This window comes from Cheilinus undulatus, linkage group 1 (genome assembly GCF_018320785.1).
Source record: "Cheilinus undulatus linkage group 1, ASM1832078v1, whole genome shotgun sequence".
Lineage (NCBI taxonomy): Eukaryota > Metazoa > Chordata > Actinopteri > Labriformes > Labridae > Cheilinus > Cheilinus undulatus.
This window is the reverse complement of record NC_054865.1, coordinates 41,369,142-41,389,883: the sequence shown is the minus strand read 5'-3', so window position 1 is coordinate 41,389,883 and position 20,742 is coordinate 41,369,142. Positions and strand designations below refer to the sequence as shown.

The 20,742-nt window shown below is 38.0% G+C and overlaps 1 protein-coding gene across 1 annotated transcript; it reads left to right on the top strand.

Annotated features, from left to right (window-relative positions):
* Window positions 1–1,087: 1,087 nt before the first annotated feature.
* On the top strand, window positions 1,088–19,994 carry tgfbrap1 (transforming growth factor, beta receptor associated protein 1). Its single transcript, XM_041786561.1, has 13 exons — window positions 1,088–1,330; window positions 4,093–4,808; window positions 5,390–5,584; window positions 7,150–7,304; window positions 7,441–7,523; window positions 8,123–8,303; window positions 8,402–8,562; window positions 9,335–9,392; window positions 9,492–9,635; window positions 10,181–10,324; window positions 13,214–13,373; window positions 13,578–14,029; window positions 15,980–19,994. Exons 2-13 carry the CDS (start codon window positions 4,112–4,114, stop codon window positions 16,166–16,168), a joined length of 2,619 nt encoding a protein of 872 aa, XP_041642495.1. The 5' UTR covers window positions 1,088–1,330; window positions 4,093–4,111; the 3' UTR covers window positions 16,169–19,994.
* The last annotated feature ends 748 nt before the right edge of the window (window positions 19,995–20,742 follow it).

Below are 20,742 nucleotides of genomic sequence, written 5' to 3'. Positions count from 1 at the left end.
TTTAAAAGCCACAAAAATGAGTACAAGGTGTAAAAACAGAAGTGGCAAAAGTGGGTGAAAAGCTGGAAAAAGTGGTTAAAGTAAAAAAGTGGTGAAAAGTGGCACAAATTTGTTAAAAATGGCAGAAAATGTTGCCAAAATTGGCTAGAGGAGGCAAAAATTGGCTAAAGGGGTAAACTAAAATGTCAAACGTGGGTGAAAGCTGCAAAATATTGTATGACAGTGGTCCAATTTTGGCACTTTTTTTCTTACACTTTTTTAAATCAATTTTGTGGCTTTTTGCCCATTTTTTGCCACTTTCCAGCCATTTTTGCAACTTTTGTACCTTTTTGGCACTTTTCTTTTTTCTTTGTTTTCTGGCGTCCTGACATTTGTGGACATCATGGCTTTGCTCAGAAGTCTGACATTAGTCCATTCATTTAGTTTAGTGTAGCCTTTCACATTATTAACATTACCAATAAAAAGGTAATGCTGTTAAGGGAAAAAATAATAATTTAAAAAACACCTATGTTCTAGCGCATCATAAATCAATAAAATTCATTTTGTAGCTTTAAAAAGAGTGGTTATCATTCAGGTAAAAAAAATTTAAATTAGCACATCTTACAACTTACAATGATTATGATTTTGCTGACCCCCATTGGCCCTCAATTTGGCTGGGCCCGAGCAATAACCAAAACATACAAAACCTAGGTCATATCATTAATATTTTATTTTGCAACAAATATAACAGTATCGGATAATCCAAAACACCTTTTCAGTTACGGCTTATCATAACCGCAAAACACAAACAGGGATAGTAATTCAACAACATAAAATGGCTCAGTTTATTAGAGTAGCATAATCTAATCCAATGAGTCAGCATACTGTCATATAAGAGGAGTGCAGCCCCATTCATGCTGAATATCAGGCGTTGTCATGTTGACGTTTCAGCTAAGTGTCCTGAAGAACTGTGGTACCTGAAAACTGAGAACAGCAATAGCTTCAACGACACAAATCTGTTGCAGTGACTAAAATCAGTCTGAAATGTGTTGACACATCGTCGGCAACAGTTTCCACCCTAGCTCGGCGCTCTTGAACGCACCTTGTATCACCTGCAGCAGGCAGGAGTAGTTCAGTGCGAATGGGCGGTGTTTTATAGTGGACAAGGAAGACCTAACGCCACTATTCAAGCCGTATTTTCCGCAAGTCGGTGCGGTGCCAGCCTGAGCACCATGGCGTTACTGGTGTTTTACTGTAAATTAGTCTGGTGGCGTCTGTTGGAGGAGTAGTGGGGCTCGCCCTGTTGTGCTGGTTGCTGGCCTGCCGTCCTGAGCGCTGTCTGCAGCTGAAGGTATGCCTGCTAACGCCAGTAGCTTCATTAGAAACTGAGGTAGGGAGTTGGTGAGCAGCATCCAAGAAAGGAGAAGCCGGTAGATGTCTACGGTGGACATACCATGGTTTTAATATTAAAACTGTAAAAGTGTTTCAGCACATATGCCCCTCTGTAGCCTCAACTAGCTTAGCGTTGGTTAGCATGCTACCAGTGGCAACACTTAAGAACAGTCTATTTAGGCTAACGTTAGCTAAGCTAGCTAAAGGCTAATTAACCCATTTAAAACAGACCGCGATTTCACCTCAGAACCACTTTACATTACTCGGTTACAAAATATTACACATTCAGACAGCATGTGTTAAGTTTGGCATTGTTATACTCTCATTTATAACCACTTAAGATTTGGTAAGCTAGTTAGCGCTAACGTCATTAGTGGGCTGTTACCTAGAGCAAACTTACAGAAGAGAAAGTGTGAGGTTATGTCTAACAAAAGGTAGACAAATGGTCGAGCAGAAGCTAGCTCTAAACTTTATGCATGTTTTGAAAGAATGTTTAAGTATCAGATCAGCCGCAGAAGATATCTGAAAGACCCTTTATAAATAACAGCATCTAACCAGTGGTTTGAGGACAGTCACTGCGAATATAACCAACCAGGATAGGCCATGTCAAATATCTTATTTAGATGTCTCTAGTTACCCATAATGTTCAGCACAGGCAATGCTTGGACCTGAAAGACTCTACATTGGTCAAGAAGCAAAAGGCATTTTTCTGTCAAGCAAAATATCGTCTCGTAAGCATGCAGTGTTTTTATATTTTGGCACTTAATCCCTGAACTCAATCCCATACTGGATATGTAAACATGTACTGTCATCTATAATGTTAAACAGGCTGTCTGTCTGCCAGAGGGGAAGTTAAACTTAAAGATGATGAATTATATGTATCATCATAGTCGTAAAACTGACTGAGTGGCAGGTTCACTTAAAGTCTCAAATAAATATTCTCCATCAGGATGCACAATATTATCAACATGATATCGGTAACAGCAGATATTAGCTCCAAAAATGAACTATCTTATTGACAAATTTGAACATTTCTGCTAGTATTTACAACCAATAATTTGGCTGTTAAACCCTGCCTATTTTCACTGTAAATATTGTCTGTACAAACAAATAAGTTAACCAAGTTTTAGCCTGGACCAACAGACCTAAGCCAGCTGAAGTCTTTTTCCATGTTTAGCATAATTCCTTACACTTTTAAGTATGTCTTAATGACTTAAGTTTGTTATTTTGTTCATCCTCAAGCTTTAAATGGTGTGTTTTAAGGAGTTTGTTAATTTGTTTACTTTCAAACTGTAAATTGTGTTTTTTAAGGACTGAAATTTTAAATCTGAACCACATTTAAATATCTGTATCGGCATGGTATTGGCTGAAATTAATTTGCCATAAACTTTGGCATTTGGGTATTGACAAAAATCCAATACCATGCATCTCTACCAGTGTTTCCCACAGACAGACATTGTATTTGGATTGGGATTGGCATCCCACCTTGCCTCATTCTTTTCTTTTAACAGTACTCATCAACAGTACATAGAGACACTCTGATAACATTTCTCACTTTGGAAATGTTTCACACTATATTCTGATAGAAATAGAGCGGGTGAGCTGCATGTGTGAAGGCTCAGGAGCATCACAACCATCATCCTAGTGTGCAGGAATACAAGATATTGCAGCAAAGAGCTGCAAAAAAGTTAAAACAACAGCATATATTTTTTTTAAGTGACTCATCACTCCTCCATCAGTGCGTTAACAGGAGGGATGTACTAGTGGCTATCTCTGGTATACACAGATGGTGATTATTTACAAAAAAAAGTAAAGGAAAAGGTTGTCAGACATACCATGGTGGTTTAACCAAGTAAAGTATGTGTTTGTAACACTATTCTCTGTAGCAGAGGTCTCATCTTTGAGATTTTATACCAATTTAAAACTATGATAGGCAAGTATTTGATATCAAATGTTTTATAATGATACCTTGTTGGTTATATGGTAATAATTGAAAGGATAGAAAAGCGCTGAAGCTCAGGAAAACATCTATTTCATGAGGTGGGTGCTTGGGAGAAGAATGTTTCCATCCAAAATCAAAAACAAACTCATACACACTGTGTGGGAAACATTGCCAGTGTATTTGTACAATTTCGACAGTGTGTATGAGTTTGCTTGAAATTTCATTCTGATAACTAAACAACATAAATGACCCAGTATTGGGTCTGTAGGACTTCTATTTTTGATACTGTGGTATGGGAACAGGTATCAATTTATTTAGATTCTTACTTTTATCAAACTGAAATTTAAAATGATGGTATCTTGACAGCCCTTAATAAACAGTGTTTGACTGTAGACAAGGCTGCTAACAGGTCTTGAATTTGAAATTTTGTACAATTTCTTAGCACTTATATCAGGAAGTTTTAAGACATGTTTGTAACACTCTTCCACAGAGTTTCAAGTTGATGTGTCACTTACAATGGGCCAGATATCACAAATAATTGTCTTTTTAAAGGCTTACTCTCGCATCATTATTGAAATGTAAATCCGTCTAAAACAAACACATGTCCAAACTGTCTAATGCATTTTAAATGCAGGGATGGCTGGGAAAGAAGGACACACCCATGCTTCGTTCTATTAATGAATAATGTATTACAAGAAAATGTTCTGCAGTGGTCTGACAAATCGATTATTTTTGTCTGAATAGTTGACGTTGATCCCTGTCTGTTTTCTGTCATCTAGTGCTGATGCCTTGGCCGAGATGAGTGTGAAGGCTTTTGAGCTTGTCCCCGCTGTGGAGCGAGATCTCCTCATGGGCGACAAGGCTCGCATCAACATCGAGTGCATTGAATGCTGTGGAAAGCATTTGTACCTTGGTACCAATGACTGCTTTATCCATCACTTTCTGCTCGACGAGGTCACTTCCCCTAAGGGGAAACTGAGTTACTCAGCTCAGAAGCTGCTGCACAAATATCTGGGCCTTAAGAAACCAGTTGCTGAGTTGCGTGCGGCATCTGCATTGGAGCGTCTGATCGTGCTCTGTGATGCTGTGGTGTTCCTCGTCGACATGGTGACACTGGAGACGGTGCCCTCGGCAGCAGGAGGGGGAGCTAAAATCAGAGGTGTGACAGCGTTCTGCATTAATGAGAATCCAGTGAACGGTGATCCTTTCTGTGTGGAAATGTGTGTGCTCTCTTCAAAACGGCGGACTGTGCAAATTTACATGGTGTATGAGGATAGAGTGCAGCTGGTCAAAGAGGTGAACACTCCTGAGCAGCCCTGTGCCGTCAGTCTGGATGGTTACTTCTTGTGCCTGGCACTGGCGACACAGTACATTATTCTGAACTACAACACTGGGGCCTCCCAAGATCTTTTCCCTTACAGCAGCGAGGAGAGGAAACCCATAGTGAAGAGGATTGGCAGGGAGGAGTTCCTTTTAGCAGCACCTGGTGGTCTGGGTAAGTCAGGACACAACAAAAAATCTGCAGCTCTTTGAGTCTCCTGAAAAGGCCTCAGGAGATATTAGTGTGTTTGCATATCAAAGAGAGTCACTAGTTTTCTTGTATGAGGTAAAGGGATCCAGGAAGAGATCATTACCCATAAACAACAAGAAAGACCGGTGCATCATTAGTTTGTTTGTACAGCTCTGTCAGTCAACACCACCTGACCTACATAATCTTGTGTTTTTCAGTCAGTTTCCAACATTTTTCTGCAACTTATTTGAGTCCATCTCTTGTTAACTGATTATGTTTTAAGGAATTGTTTGGGAATTATGAGGCTGGAAACTGCTCAAAGTAATGTGATACTGATGTCATTTAATGTGCATACTTTATTGTAACTGTATGTCTTATTTACCCTGCTGGTTCTCTATCATTCTTTAGTTTATAATTTTTTGGATTTCTTAGCATACCCCTTTTATATTTTTTCATGTAAGGTCAAAACAGGTCAGCCTCCAGAGGTATGAATATTTGGAGTCTGTATGACGTGTGCCAGTGCCTGTCAGCCCTCTTCTTCATCATTTCTCCATGTCTGCCTCCAGGAATGTTTGCCAATGCTGAAGGTGTTTCTCAGCGGGCTCCTGTGAACTGGTCAGAGAGCGTGATCGGTGCTGCTGTGTGTTTTCCTTACGTAGTCGCTTTGGATGAGAGTTTCATCACCATCCACAGCATGTTGGACCAGCAGCTAAAACAGACCCTTTCATTCAGAGACGGGCATATTCTGCAGGACTTTGAAGGTATCTTTCCTTACATCACACATATGTTCACAGAAAAGGCAAACAAATGAGTAGTTAATAGTGTTTTTATGTTGGTTTCACAGCTGCAATGTTTTCTTGTCCACAGTTTACCATTATGACTAGGGGTGTAATAGTGCACAGAGGTCACGGTTTGGTTTGTACCCTTGTTTTGGGGTCATGGTTTGGTTAATTGATAAAGAAAAAGGACATAAACTCCCAGATTTATAATTCCAGTTTGCTTTTACTCATTATTATCATTGTCATTATTTTTTAACCAGAAGTGCAGCTTATACTTTGTTTCATCTACTATCAGTTATAGTTAGGTAAGCCTGTGGTGTAATAAACAGACAAAAAACAAAAACAAAAAAAAGCTAAATGAAATAGAATTTGAGAAAGATATTGTTAGTTTTAATCTTTGACACAAACATACTGATTGACATGTACACCAAAGCGTAGGTGTTGTAAAATGATCCAGTTTGATTGGTCGCGACCTCATACAGTGGTAATTTTGAGCCTTGAGTAAATAAAATATTAAATTTTAGATAGTAAAATATAGAGAAGCCTATTTAAAAAAAAAAGAAAGAAAGAAATTGCATGTTATTTATTTTTGAGAGCCCCTTAAGGTCTAGCCCCTGACAAGTGTTCATCTAAAAACTGTCTTGATGATTGTTAAATGGTTCCATCTTATTGATACTGGAGATAATGGTGTTAAATCAAGTCTTTTACTGTCAAGTGCCTCCCTAGTGGGAAATGGTGTTGGAAAACAGAAAAATATTAATGAGTCCAGGGTGAAAACCTTTTATCATAAAGTGCCTAAAAGCTGATTATGTTGACTGAAGCACAGGCAAGATCTTTCTACCAGAGAATTTGTTGGTAATCTCAAGGCTGATGCAATGTGGAGGTTAAAAGTTCAACACATTATTTTTAATGAGAAGGGAAAACTTAAGACCAAAAACATTGGTATGAATGATCAAAGTCCTTGGACTGAGGATGATTTTAATATATAAAAGGCCTTGGATTCATGTTACTACGACGATCATAGAAATACACAAACATGTACCGGCTTGTACCTTCTTCAGGGTGTAGTGACACACTGAGATGAAGAGAGTAATTACTGCAAACACAGGAACGAGTCAGCAATAATTACTCTTTTTCTCAGTGTGTCACTGCACCCTGAAGAAGCCAATATGTGTTGGTGTAATTAACATATTTGATGAATTAAAGGCCTATTATTTTTCAAACCATGTTAAGTCCCTAGACTGTGATCATACCATTGTTTTTTTTGTTTAAAGTTTCCCCCCTTTCTGAAGTTTTCCTTTCTAATAGCCCTTGTGTCGCTCCTCTTATGTGAATAGCTGAAGTTCAGAAATTGAACTAAGTGCTGAGCACAGTAGGATTCGACATGCTACAGCTTGCCTGCATTAGTTGAAATGAATGGTTACTCATTAAGCTTCACCTCTCGAAAATTGCAGAGCCTTTTTTGTTTTATACACAAGCCTTTTTTTTACATTTTGCAGTTATTCGAGAGTATTGAAGATCTTATAAGAGAGCAATTTATCTTGTAGGAAAGGTCCTCCTGGCATCCACTAAGGCAGTGTATGTCCTGGTTCCCCTGCCTCTGGAGAGACAGATCCAGGACTTGCTGGCCAGTCACAGAGTAGAGGAGGCGCTGATCCTCACAGAGGGAGCACAGAGAAATATTCCCAAAGAAAAATTTCAGGTAAGAAAATGTGTGTAATGTTTACTTAATGATGTTCTGTAACATTCATGGACCAAACAGGCTATGAAAGCTTTCCCTGCTCGCAGGTTTATTATGTATGATTGTCTTATGTTGTAATGTGTTTTCACCTTTATAGGTTTTGCACAAAAGAATTCTTCAGCAGGCGGGTTTTATACAGTTTGGCCAACTTCAGTTCCTCGAGGCAAAAGAGCACTTCAGGTATGAGTCTGAAACCATTTTTGAGATCTTCACCAGCTTTTGTTAAATTGAGAAATTTTAGATCTGGGATTAAACAGCTGGTATTGCACATATTGTAAATATTGTCCAGGCTTAAAGAAAGGAGAAAGCTTGCATGCATGAATATTTCCATTTCAATGAGCGTTGCTTTTGACCGTACACATGTGATGGAGCTAGGGTTGTTTGAAAAGTTGCATCAAGCCACTGCTTGGTTTAATGTTTTACATCTTGTACATTTTTTATTTACTAGATACATTATTTTATTTCCATTCTTTCTGTGCTATTATAACCTGTTTATTTATCATTTATTAATCTCCTTTTACATGATATAACCATTTTCCTGAACAGAAAAACTTATTCAACCTGACTTTAGTTGCTATTCTATAACTGTGCTTAACTTCACCTACCCTAATTTCACTTTGTTTAAACCCCAAATGTTACAACTTCATACTTTAACAGACATCTTTACCACAAAAGTTTTGCTGTTTGTTCTGTGATTGGGTCTCTAGTGTCTGTCTGTAGTTATTGACTGCCTCCCTCACTTCAAGCTCTTTTATACCTTCGTATTTCAAAACCTGCAGGAAGGGTCAGCTGGATGTTCGGGAGCTGATATCTCTCTACCCACTGTTGCTGCCAGCTTCCTCCTCATTTACTCGCTGCCACCCTCCTCTTCACGAGTTTGCAGATCTGAACCACCTTGCACAGGGAGATCAGGAGAAAGTGTTGCGATGCAAGAAATTCCTTATCAGTTATTTGGGAGAGGTAAATGTAGTAAAACCTGATTTACTTTGTAGATTCCTAGGTCCTTTATATGTCAGGTGTTGTTTACATACTTTTCATTACATTATGTCTGTGTACAGGTACGAAGCACAGAGGTGGTTAATGGCTGTAGAGAAGACGTGGACACTGCACTGTTAAAGCTCTACGCTGAGCAGGATCACGAGAGCCTTCTGGACCTGCTCGCTTCAGACAACTCCTGCCTGCTAGCAGACAGTGTACCATGGCTGGAGAAATATCACAAGTACATATTTTCCCTTTTTTGGTTTGCAGTTGCTCTTTTTCAAACATAATTTAACAAACATTAACAGACACTTGCATATCAAACAATATCTCTAGTCAAGTGCTGTTATAAATTTAGTGCAAGCACGCTTTGATACACAATGAACTGGAGGGTCTTATTTATATTTTACAACTTGCAAATATAGGCAATGAAATGAGTTGGTTCATTATAAATGACTGGCTCTTGAAGAAAGATACACATTGTTGACCGATAATTTTACCCACTTCTGTTTGTGACCTTTTTGTGAAGATTTGTACATTAAAGACAGAATTGTTGATTTCCTGTATCCCACACAAAAAAAACACTCAAATGAAGTTGTTCATTTACTGAAATAAACAGGTCTAATCTGGCCACTCAAAAAATTAACTTCTTCTTTGGTCTGACACAAAATGAAACATTAAACTTCCCTTCTTTTCGAAACTGTGGCTATGCTCTAGATTCTTAAAATGTCATCTGATTAACCTAAATATGGGCTTTTTAACTACTCTGTTATGTTTGATTAGTGTTGAAATTTAGCCTTTTTTCACATTTCCTTTCATGTATGAACTGTTATAATTAAACATAAACACCAAAGATGACACTGTGGGAATCAGATTTGTTTTATATTCCAGATGAGGCAGGCTGACGTGGGGTTTTGTTTGGGAAATGTTTCTTTCCAGTTGGGGTTAGTAACTAACCTTTACGTCAGTATTTAAAGTGTTTGAAGGGAGAGTCTTTTTGTTTCTGTTCACAGATATTTTGCACTTGGGCTGCTCTATCATTATAATGGCCAGGATTCAACAGCACTACAGGTATGTGCTCTAAAATTATACGTGTTACTGGTTCTCATATAGAATCAGACAATAAAATATGTAAGTAATTGATTTTATTTGCTCTTTGTTTTTGGACAGATGTGGATTCGGGTAGTAGATGGTGAACTGCAGGACCTCACAAGATCTGACCTTTACGAGTATGTTGTGGACTTTCTCTGCTCCAGCCCCAACCTGGACCTTATATGGAAATATGCAGACTGGGCCCTGCGCAAAGATCCTACTGTAGGTTACCAGGACCTTAATTTACTGTAAAGTATATACAAAGTTTACTTTTAAACCCTTGTTAGGAACTACTAAGTTGATTTGTTCATTCTTATTTGAAAATAAATTGTTGATTAAAATGCCAACAGGGCTCAGCAGTCCCTGGTCTAACTGTTTAAGGCAAGGTAGACATTACACTTCTGCAGTAGTATAAATAAATAATTCTGATTGGATGTTGAAGGATTAAATAGGAATAGACTAAATGTAGAGGTTTGATGTGCAACTTCTCACTTCTGACGAGCCACAAACTATTCTGGCTCCTTTTACAATAAAAATACAGCCAATAACGTCCTAGTGAGTTCTCTATTATAAACTTTACTCCCTACATGTGTGGCTTAGGTATAAATTGAATTGAATGTACTATCATGCTATTCATGTACCTCTGTTGATTGTTTATCTCGTGTCCTGCAAGCTTTCTCTGCTGTGTCAGGTTATGTTTTAGTCTTAGGATGAGGTTGTGCAGATTTATTAGTGAACTAACCTTTTCTTTTTCTCATTTTTCATAGAAAGGTGTCCATGTCTTCACTAAGAGGCCTGTTACTAAACACCTGCCAGAATTAAACCCCGAAGATGTCATCACCTACCTGGGGAAGCACAACCAGGCGCTGCTTCTCTACCTTGAACACCTGGTGCTGGAGAGAAAGACACAGGTACAGTAAGAGGATGTAGCTTTACAAATGGCTCTGTCGAGTGGCAAAACCAATTTTGCAACAGGTGTGGTCCTGGCAGTACCACTTCTGCAAAGAACTAAACTGCAGATTTACAACAGGAACAAAAACGTAGAATGCACCAGTCCCACCATCAACTGCATTTTAAATTTGAAATAGCTGGGTCGCTGGTTTAGCTCAGTTGGTAGAGCAGGTGCACCATGTACAGGGACTTCAGTCTTCATTGCACAGTTTGCAGGGTTGATTCTTGATCCTTAAACTATTTCTTTTTTTTTTTTTAACATATTTTTATTGCTTTTTCTTTACAGAGGACATAAAAACACAACACAACAAAACTAAATTGCACAACTTGACAAACAAAAAACAGTGTGGGCAGCTGTTACATCAACTGAAAAAAACAAAAAAACAAAATCTGGGTATTACATTTAGTGACGTGGTACATAGGCAACAGTAACTTGTTAATTATGACTGTTCTTCAGGTGTTACATTCATTCAGCTCTGTGGGGTAGTGAGCTTGGTTTTAATGTACTCCATAAATGGTTTCCATGTTTTCTCAAATTTATCAGAAGAGTCATTCAATGTATACCTGAGTTTTTCAAGCTTAAGGTGCTGCATTACATCACTCATCCAGTGGGTCCAACTAGGTGTATGCTGGGACTTCCAATTGAGAAGTATCAGCCTGCATGCTAACAAGGTTACAAATTTTGTTATTCTGAGATTGGTTCCTGAAAGATTCTTGTTCTTTTCTCCAACTATGCAGAACACAGCAATCGATCCATAAACTATTTCATGCACATCATTCTCCACTTCGTCTCCTGCCATTTCCTTTCCATCTTCAGCTGTTCTGTCTGAAGGAAGGAAGTAAAGGCGTTAAGGAAAAAACTAATCTTAAAATATGAACATACCATCAAGAAATGGCTAAGTAGTTAGCGCTATCTCTTACCTTCCTGCTTAAATCCAGACTCATGAGCTTGATTGACTGGGTTTGGTTGTTAAGGTCTGTAGGGCCTCTGTCTCTGCCTGTCTTCCCCTAAAGTCTCTTCACACACATCTAAAGCCCTTTTCAGACCAAAGATTTACAAAGAGACGAGTTGAAAATCACAACTGCTTGAGAGGGGTTGCTGTGCAGCTTTCTAAAAGCCTGAGCGTTTACACTGCTGTGACTGGAGGAGACTGGCATCGTTTCCACAGCAACAACTCTCACAGTAACTTAATTTTAAATTGATATATTTCCTAAGTTACTGTGTAATAAATCTGTCTCTACAACAAGGACAGTAATGCACATTAAATCACAGTTTCTTCCCAGTATTTTATCATATTTAACCCATCCATTAAATACTATACAGACATTAAATACATGCATTTAGTGCATGTAGGATTGAGGCAAAATTTTACAGCACATGTAAACCCTCAAATGCTTCGTTAGCTCAATTTGATTTAACTAAGATGCAGAGAATAATATTTTCCGTGGAGAAATGTACCTACTACAGCTTTAAATTTCTTATGTATTGTCTAGTTTAATGCAGTGCTTCCTGCTTGCCTGCACAGCTTAGGGGACAGGAGAGTTCATCATTTCAAATTCAAAGGAAAGCAAGATGTAGTTATTTCTTTTCTTTGTATCATATCTGAAATTGCAAACATAAAAATGTCCTTTTTCACAGATAACCAACTGGTAATCTTAATTTTGCTGTTTTGCTGTTCCACCTTTTTGTTCCTGCTATTCCACAATTTTGAATATTTAGATTATTATTGATTATTGGACTTTTATAAATCAATTCAGAATCTTCCACCTTCACATCATGATGCATCTAAGGATCAATTTTTTCTCCCACCCCAAGTGCCAGGCCCATGCTATATCTCTTCACGTCAGCATGGCTTTACCAATGATACCCAAAGATGCGCTAAAGACAGTCATCACAAAGTAGACTAGCCAGCACCCCTGGCCATCAGTCAAAGTCCAGGCTTCACAAGAGTATAGTAAGACCAGAAGGACCTGGTACTGAAGACTCTGACTGTCATCCGCATGCTCAGATGCCAGGAACGCCACACCATCTTGCTCAGTGAACCCATCGTCCCATGCACGATGGTCTTGTTGTGTCGCAAATCTTTGGTCTGAACTGGGCTAAAAAGCACATAAAAAAATGGATGTATATTTGCACAACTTAGACTAAAGGGATCTGAGATATTTCTCTCTTTTCAGTAGAGCTTTACTTCAGTATTGTGTATTAAACCCTCGCACATAGTCTGATGTGGTTGTTACTGAGACACTAAATAGTTGACAAAATTGCCTTCAGTCCCTTTCAAAGTGCGATATTGCAACAACACTGCGGCAAAGCCCTGCCATTATTATGCCTTTGCACTTTGATGTTGATTCCCCAGCAGTGTAATATTGGTGTCCCTGACTGTGATTTCACATTACATTACAGAAAGCTCAACATGGAAAAAAAAGCAGATTTTGCCTGTTGACTCCCTCTCTTACACTGTCTCACCGCTGTAATGTCTTTGTTAGTCCCCCCATTACACATCTGTGACATTCATACTGAAGGTGAGATGTCACAGAGGCGCTAACATTGCACAAAGAAGTGGCAGTCTTTGTCCATTAGTCAGGGTATGACTAGTGAAAGTGGAATCAAATATTTTCTCCTTGAGCTTTAATAACTGTTTTCTTTTGTATCATATTTCATGCACCACATTTCTCCTTTTGTGTGTGAAATTTTCAAGTATTTTTTGCTGAATATATAGACATATCTGATGTAACTGGTGACTATTGGTCTGTACAAACAATGTAAACAACAGCCTATGGTGAACGCAGCAGCCTTTCTAATGGGAAGATTGTTGACTTGTTGTTTCCTTCAATGCTTTTCAATCTAGAAAGAGAAGTTCCACACACATCTGGCTGTGTTGTATCTGGAGAGGGTTTTGTCTTTACTGTCCAAGTCACCAAGAGATGAAGAGCAGATCACCAGAGCCAGAGAGAGGCTCCAAGCCGTGCTCAGGGAGTCGCACCTGTACAGTGTACAGGTTCTTTTAGGTGAGACACAAGTCTGAAGATACCTCTGCACTTTCTACAAAACTATATGTTTTTTAACCAGATGTTCCACCTGTCAAAGTAACCAGTAATGGTGTCATATTTGTCTTATGATTATCAGGATTCAGTCTTTATTGCAAAATAATAAGAAAAGTTTGTTATTCAGACTTTAGTCCTATTTTTTCCATGTCTTTCTGCTGTGTTAAGGTAAGCTTGAAAACTGTGACCAGCTGCTGCTAGAGCGTGCAACACTACATGGAAAACTGGAAGAGCACGATAAAGCACTTCACATACTGGTGCACAAGCTCAGAGACTTCCCGTCTGCAGAGGCCTTCTGTATATGGGCCTCGTCTTCTCGGGATTCTGCCTACAGACAGCGGCTGTTTCACCTTCTCTTGGAGGTTTATCTAAAGGGGAGCCAGGCATCAGCAGGAGGAGGTAGTGGAGATCTGGAGATGGCCGCTGTGGACCTCCTTAATCGGCATGGTGAAGTGTTTGATGCAGTCCAGGTCCTGCGCATGCTCCCTGAGGACTGGTCTCTTCAGCTGCTACGGCCCTTTCTAGGTCGGGCTGTTAGGGCCAGTATGCATGCCTGCCGCACCTCCCAGATCGCTCTGGGACTGTCCTACTCTGAAAACCTTCAGCTGCTGCATGACAGGGTAAGAAGAAGAACCTCAGTACATGTTATGAATTCGTATTCGAATTAAGTATTTGTACGGCCTTTCCAGACTGGATGTGTGGTGGCCAGTTCTTGGCTGTGCCACAGCTTGATTTTTATGTCAGCATTTATGTAAAGAAGTCAAGGCTATTAGGCTAACTGTGTTAGCTCAACTTTTCATCCATCTGAACCATACGTCTCATGCACGGAGAGTCTGGAGAATAGAGGGCTCGCCAAAAATAGATGGAAAAATTACAACTAGAGAGCCATATTAACCTTAACCAGATTTGAATGTCTTCATCAGTAAATATGTTTGCAGTGTGTTTCTCAACAGCCCTGATGAAGACCACAAGCCCAAATACCTCAGTCTAATTAAGTTCTCTAAACTTTCAATGATTTTTGAAACTCTCTGTTTCCTTATTCGTAGAAAAAGTAACAGGGAAGATAAACACAGTATGATTTGGCTTCAGCTTTGTACTTTTGAAAGTAAAAGGCCAGCATTTCTGTTGAAAAACTTCCCTCCTTTTTACACAATGTTTTTACTCTATTTTCTTGACTCATATAGCTATACAACGAATCATGCAAATTGCAGTAAGATTTATTGAAGATAGACAGGGCTGTGACAAAAGGAAGACATAGTAAACATGTAAAACACATGCAGCCTGTCTGAAATAGGCATTACAGTTTTTAATGTTTATTCCACAGGTATGACTTTATAAATGTATCCCAGAAAACCTTTTTTTCATCTGGAAAACAAATGAATTTGTTCCTGATTGTAAAGCTCATTTATTTTCCACACATGTATGAAAAACAGATCTGTGTGTTTTAAACTTAAAAACCTTCATTGCCCTCATATTAGCATGTGTCTACTATGTTGGAGTAGAAATTGAAAAACGAAACCACTAGAGGTCACTGTCTCACTGAACTACTTTGATGCTGCTCCGTCTGTCCCATAGACTGAAGAAAGAACAGTCCATCCTCTGCTCAGCTGTGCTCTTGTAGTTGTCTGTCTTTGTGCCTGGGTGAGCTAACATTGATATGTTTGTATTTTCTAACAGCTCAGCAGGCTGAAAGCTCAAGTACAGTATTATAGCTGGTAGATGCAGAAAAACAGCACTTGTGGACTTGGCTGAATGAAATGGGAATCTTCACACATTAGGATGCTTTAACCTGATTTCCCCTTCAAGACATGTGGACCTTTGGGACAACAGATTGTGCTTATACATGTTTATTTTTTATTTTACAGTATTTGTGTCATTTTTCAAGTAAATTGATTCGAGTTTGAAATTGCTATCATCAGTACGATAAAGTAGCCTACCTGCTGTTTGCAGAGAAGGGTTTCATTCTAGGACAAGATCTAGAACAGTGGTTCTCAACTGGTGGGTCGGGACCCAAAAGTGGGTCGCAAATGTCTTTCTAGTGGGTTGGGAATGTGGCCCAGGGAAAAAAAAATATGACAAAAACTCTATGTATTAATTTCATACATTTATGTTTTTTAGGTTTTCCTATGATTACAAGTAAAATTATTTTTCTTAAGATTTCTACTTATTTATCTTCCTTTTTGTGGGGAAATTAAACTGGTTTACCCAAGATAACAAGAAAATTCTTAGAAAAATTACCACTTGTTATTGGGAAAGTGGAGTGAAACAAGATGTATGTAAACAAATCCTTCTGTAGTTATGTGCTTTTCTAATGTGTTTGTTTTGTCACGTTTCTTTGTTTAATAAGTTTTTCTATTTAGGAGTGTTCTTTTGTCTTCATGGTGCAATAGTAGCCAAGAATACTGATTAACAAACATTCATGAAATAAACACAGAATTTCTTTTTTAATTTGATTTCTCGTAGAGGTGGTGGGTTCTGATGCCTGACTAGTTTAGAACCATTGATCTACACCATTTGAGAAAAGAGGAAACTTGTTGTTAGCATTGACCCGTGACGTTCTGTCTCCACAGCTTAAAGAGCGGAAGAAGCCAATCTTTGTGTCTGACAAGAAGGGATGCCACTTGTGCCACAACACCTTCAGTGAGCCCGACGTCGTGTGTCTGCCGGGTGGAGTGCCGGTCCACAAGCACTGTGTCGCCCAGAGAGTGAGAGACTCTCCCACAAAGAGACAGTTAACTAATAGCAGTAACCACACGTGAGAGTCTGCTCTTTCAAACTACCATGTGATCTGTGATCAGAGGCACCACACTAAAGCAGGGCATGCTGAGTGTTTGGATGGCTGAGGGCCGTGGGAGTAGCGATAAGCACAGGACAACTGAGTCAAATTTGATTTGGAGAAAAGCAGAGAAAGCTGAGGGAGAGTGAATGTGTGTGAGACAGAATCAGATGAGTTCATCTATTTATTCCTGTGCTGCAGTTATAAAAATTCCAGACTGCAAGTTTTTATTAAATAAAACAACAGCAAAGTCACCAAGCCCTTTAATTGGTTTAAACTGAGAAAAATCAAACACAGGCTCCTGTCCTTTAACTGCACTGGTCTTGAGCTGTTTCAAACATGAACATGAGAAACATCTTAAACAATATCTGATCCTGTTGCAGATATTCCTGAAGCATGCATAGTATTGTCACTTTAACAGTCCTGGTTACCCCACGCCTCATATCACTATTGTAATAATAATAATGTCTTAAGTTGCACATTTCAGTGTTGGGTTTTAATGTGAGAAAGACTCATCATAGTACCAATGGAAACAGTCTTTAATGTCCGTCTTCAAGTTTATTGCTGCTTAATTTCCTCCCTTTAGTGTAAGCTTTTGTCTGTGTCTCATGAACAGTTTTTAAACACTACAAGAAATCTGAATTTCTCTAGTAATCAACAAAAAGTTAAACTTTGTAGTATTTGCTCCGTACTAGGGGCAATTAAGAAACAAATCAAATGTTTGGTGATAATACGTCAGCAGAATACACAACTGGTCAGGTTTCGACTTACAAATGGAGATAAACCAACAAAAAACTTTGTGGCCAGCCGGTGATAGTGTTTGGTGATGACTGGAAATTTAAATGTCTTTTACAGTCATATAATAAATGTTTTCTTCAGTTTAGGCAAAGAGGTCAAATATTTTAATCATAAATAAACACTTTGATTTACATAAGAAGGATATGGAAGTATCGTCTCTGTTGGGCTCAAACCTTTTATCTCAAAGCTATTTCTTTACAGGAATTTAAAAAAAATATTAGACACTGCATTTGTTGAAGTTGAGCCTTTCTACATCATCACTTGCTAGGTTGTCTTTAAATTATAAATGTTTGAGCAAAATTGAGCTAAAATCTATTCAGAAGTTTTGGACAGGAAATATGGACATAAAAGTTTTGGCTTTGTTAAAAATGCATCCAATTCAAAGGATTTACGAGGGTTAGGTACAAGCTTTTTGATGTATTTCACTGATGTCAACTCCCCTGACAGATGTAAAGAGTGACTATTTGCCACACTCTTTATTCAGAACAAAAAAATAATTCATAAAATTGGAGATATGAGGTTTCTGTCTGACAGTGACATTATGTAGGTTAATTAGTAGTCTCATTCAAGATTCTCAGATTTTTGTGACACAGCTTGTGTTTTTCTATATTTAGGATGCCAGAAGTGTTTGACCACTAGATGGAAATGCTGAGCAAACATTTGACATTTGGGCTGAATAACAATTTAAATCAATTTTCCTCCAGTCCATGAATCTACAGAACACCCAGAATATGCCTTTTGATGGTGAAAACCCTGTAAACTAAATGTTTCATTACAACAATGGTATCACTACAAAAAATGAATGGATGTATTCTTCCTAATTAACTGTAGGAGTGACCAACTATTACATTGTTAAATTATTGATAATTTTTTTTTACTTGTGTACAGAGATATTTGGAACAAATCCCATCAAAAAGTTGCCAATTTATTTAGTCTTTTCTTCCAGATTTTTTTCACCTCACAGAAATCCATCATCTTATGAAAGAGGATTAGGTCCAGGAGTGAGAGAACAATAATGCTGTGCACAAAAATAAAGTCAGAATGACAAAAAAAAGTTAAACTATCAAAATAAAGTCAGAATATCTGGGAATAGAGTCAAGCTTATTAGCCTATAAAAAACCAGCAGATCTTAGACGCCCATAATGTGCTTATGAGCTAAGAGAAAGATCTTTGTTGATTAATCCAGTCCTGAAATATAGTTTCACAGGTTCATCGATAAAAGGCATTTTGTTGAGACAGTCAGGATCCACTGCTTATCCTAGTCTAATGAAGTTTGACTTTGTTCAACTTTAATTCTCAAAGTCCACAGCATCACTTCCCCCTCATCCCTGGCCCATTCCTCTTATCAATGTTCCACTTAAATCCGATATTCTTTTTTTGTCTTTTTGGGAATTGAGAAGGTAAAACCATTTTCAAGAACAATGTGATCAGACAAATTTCGTTTATTACCACTTCCTGCCGAGTGGCGTTGTGAGTGTGACCATTTTGTTTGGATGTTGCTCCCAAATTCAAAAGGTACTGAAAACATCATAATTTGATTATAATGGAGCCTTAAAGTTCTTCACAGGGCTGTCATCAACAAACCCTGCTTCATCCCTGAGTAATTTCCAAACATTATCTGTTTTATCACAACATGAAGCTTTGACTCCAAGAAATGTCCACCATGCGCATGTCTGCAACAGTGTATGCAAATTTTACAAAATAGAGCTTTTTTATTTTTCTTCCTGCTGAAGCTAAGCTTCTACTTTTTGCCAAAAAAGTAGTTTAATGCCCCCCAAATTTAATGTGGATTAATTTATTTATGTTGAAGGAATTGGAGTTCACCCTGAAAAAAACTAAACATGGTTACATAAAACTGTTGTACACAGATTTTACTGTTTATGAAGGTAAATCGTCGTCCTCTCATGTTTATTTTTTGATTGAATGCTTGTCTTTTGTCAAATAGATGTGCTGGTCATTGAAGATGATCTTTCAAACATACAATCATGAGAAAGGCTGTTATGCAGGGTGTTAACTTTCTGAAATCAAAGGATGTGATTCATCCGTCCTTCTTTCTACATACTCTCATCTTCTAAAAAAGTCCAGAAAAGAGAAGAAGTGTCAGTAATCCAAAAATCAACCTCTATGGAAGAAAATGTATAGATCTTACCAGTTTCAGTATGAAGGGAACCCTGCATATTAAGACATGTTGGATAAACATGAATGTCTTTTGTCTGTATGTTGTACAAAGAAACTTACTTTTGCATTATTATAAATGTTTCCACCTCATTCTACAGTAACTTCTTACAGTCCTCTTCACTGAAACTTCACTTGGTTTTAAAGTGAAAAGGCTCCAAGGAGGTACATCAATGGCAAAACAATGCAACTACTTTACAGCCTTCATGTGAATACATATTTAATTTTTTCTCAATGTAGAAATCTAATGTGTTTCTTTGTACAACATACAAATAAAAGACACCAGAGTTGATTTAACGTCTTACTACCCAGGAGTCCTTGAAGCACACAAAAGTAAACCCAATTAAGGTTTGTCTCTTGACTGTTCAGTAAAAACGTATTTCCAGTTGTCTGACTTTACACACGTCGCTGTCGTGAGTTTTGCTCGTTTCTCTGGTGCCTGTGCTGTTGATGCTTTGCCTTCTGTAACTGAAACCCATTTCTACCGGGAACTCTCTGCAAACATGGGACTATTTTTCTAACACGTGGATCACAGTAACTATAAAACTGCAGGCTTGGCTCACTTTCAACGACAGAAATTCACAGCTTCTGCACAGCATCTTTCTGTCTAACTGTGTAAGTGTTGCTTGCTAAAAAAGACTTCCTAACCATGACTTATCACTTCAGAAATACAGTACTGTTGTGTGAAAAAGTTATTGTATTTTATAAATATGTGTATACTGATATGTATATACAGCATTTGTACTTGTTTGTTGCTTTCTAAATCAATGCAATGTGGATGGGGTGTACAAACTGTAAATCCGTCCCATTTTAATAAACATGAAACTGTAAATTGATTCACTGAGTAGTAAGTTTATTCTCACATTTGTAACTTTGTGCTTGAGCTATAGTATAATAGATGCTTCTCATATTTTTTCTCTGCATGAGACTCTGGTGATACTGATTTATTTTTGTCAGTGTAATACCAACAAACTGTGGATGGAGCTTTGTCCACTCTGATGGCCTTTACCAGGTTGTCACCTGTACAGAAATTCAAGTATTTAGAGGTAATAGTTTTTGAAAACCTTTATTATACCTGGGGTGGTCTCACTGAAATACAAAAACTCTCAAAGGACTGAAGCATAAAAAAACATTTACATTTTAAAAATGCAGAAATAACATCCAACAATGTATCTACAGTCCTTAATAAGATTACTTTTTTATAATCATCCATAAAAATGAATTCACTTGTTTTCAACTGTGCATATGAAGACATGTTGATTTTATTAGATGAACATTTCTGTCTTTCATACGTATGTTGCTCAGAGAAACATACTAGGTTTCTATAATTTTGGAAATTTAAAATATTCTCATGTAGGCTGCAGATGTTGAGCAATGCATTCTGGGTAGTCATGATGGATGACGAAGAATCATCTGTAGAACCTTTTTAAGTGCAGTTTTAGTGAAGAGGACAATAAGGAAGAAGTTACTGTAAGGTAGAACAAGAAACAATGCAGCCATCCAACATTACCACGTAGGATGCATGCTAATCTACTCTTAAATCTTCAGAAATGTAGGAATTTTGTTTAACATGCATATGAAAGA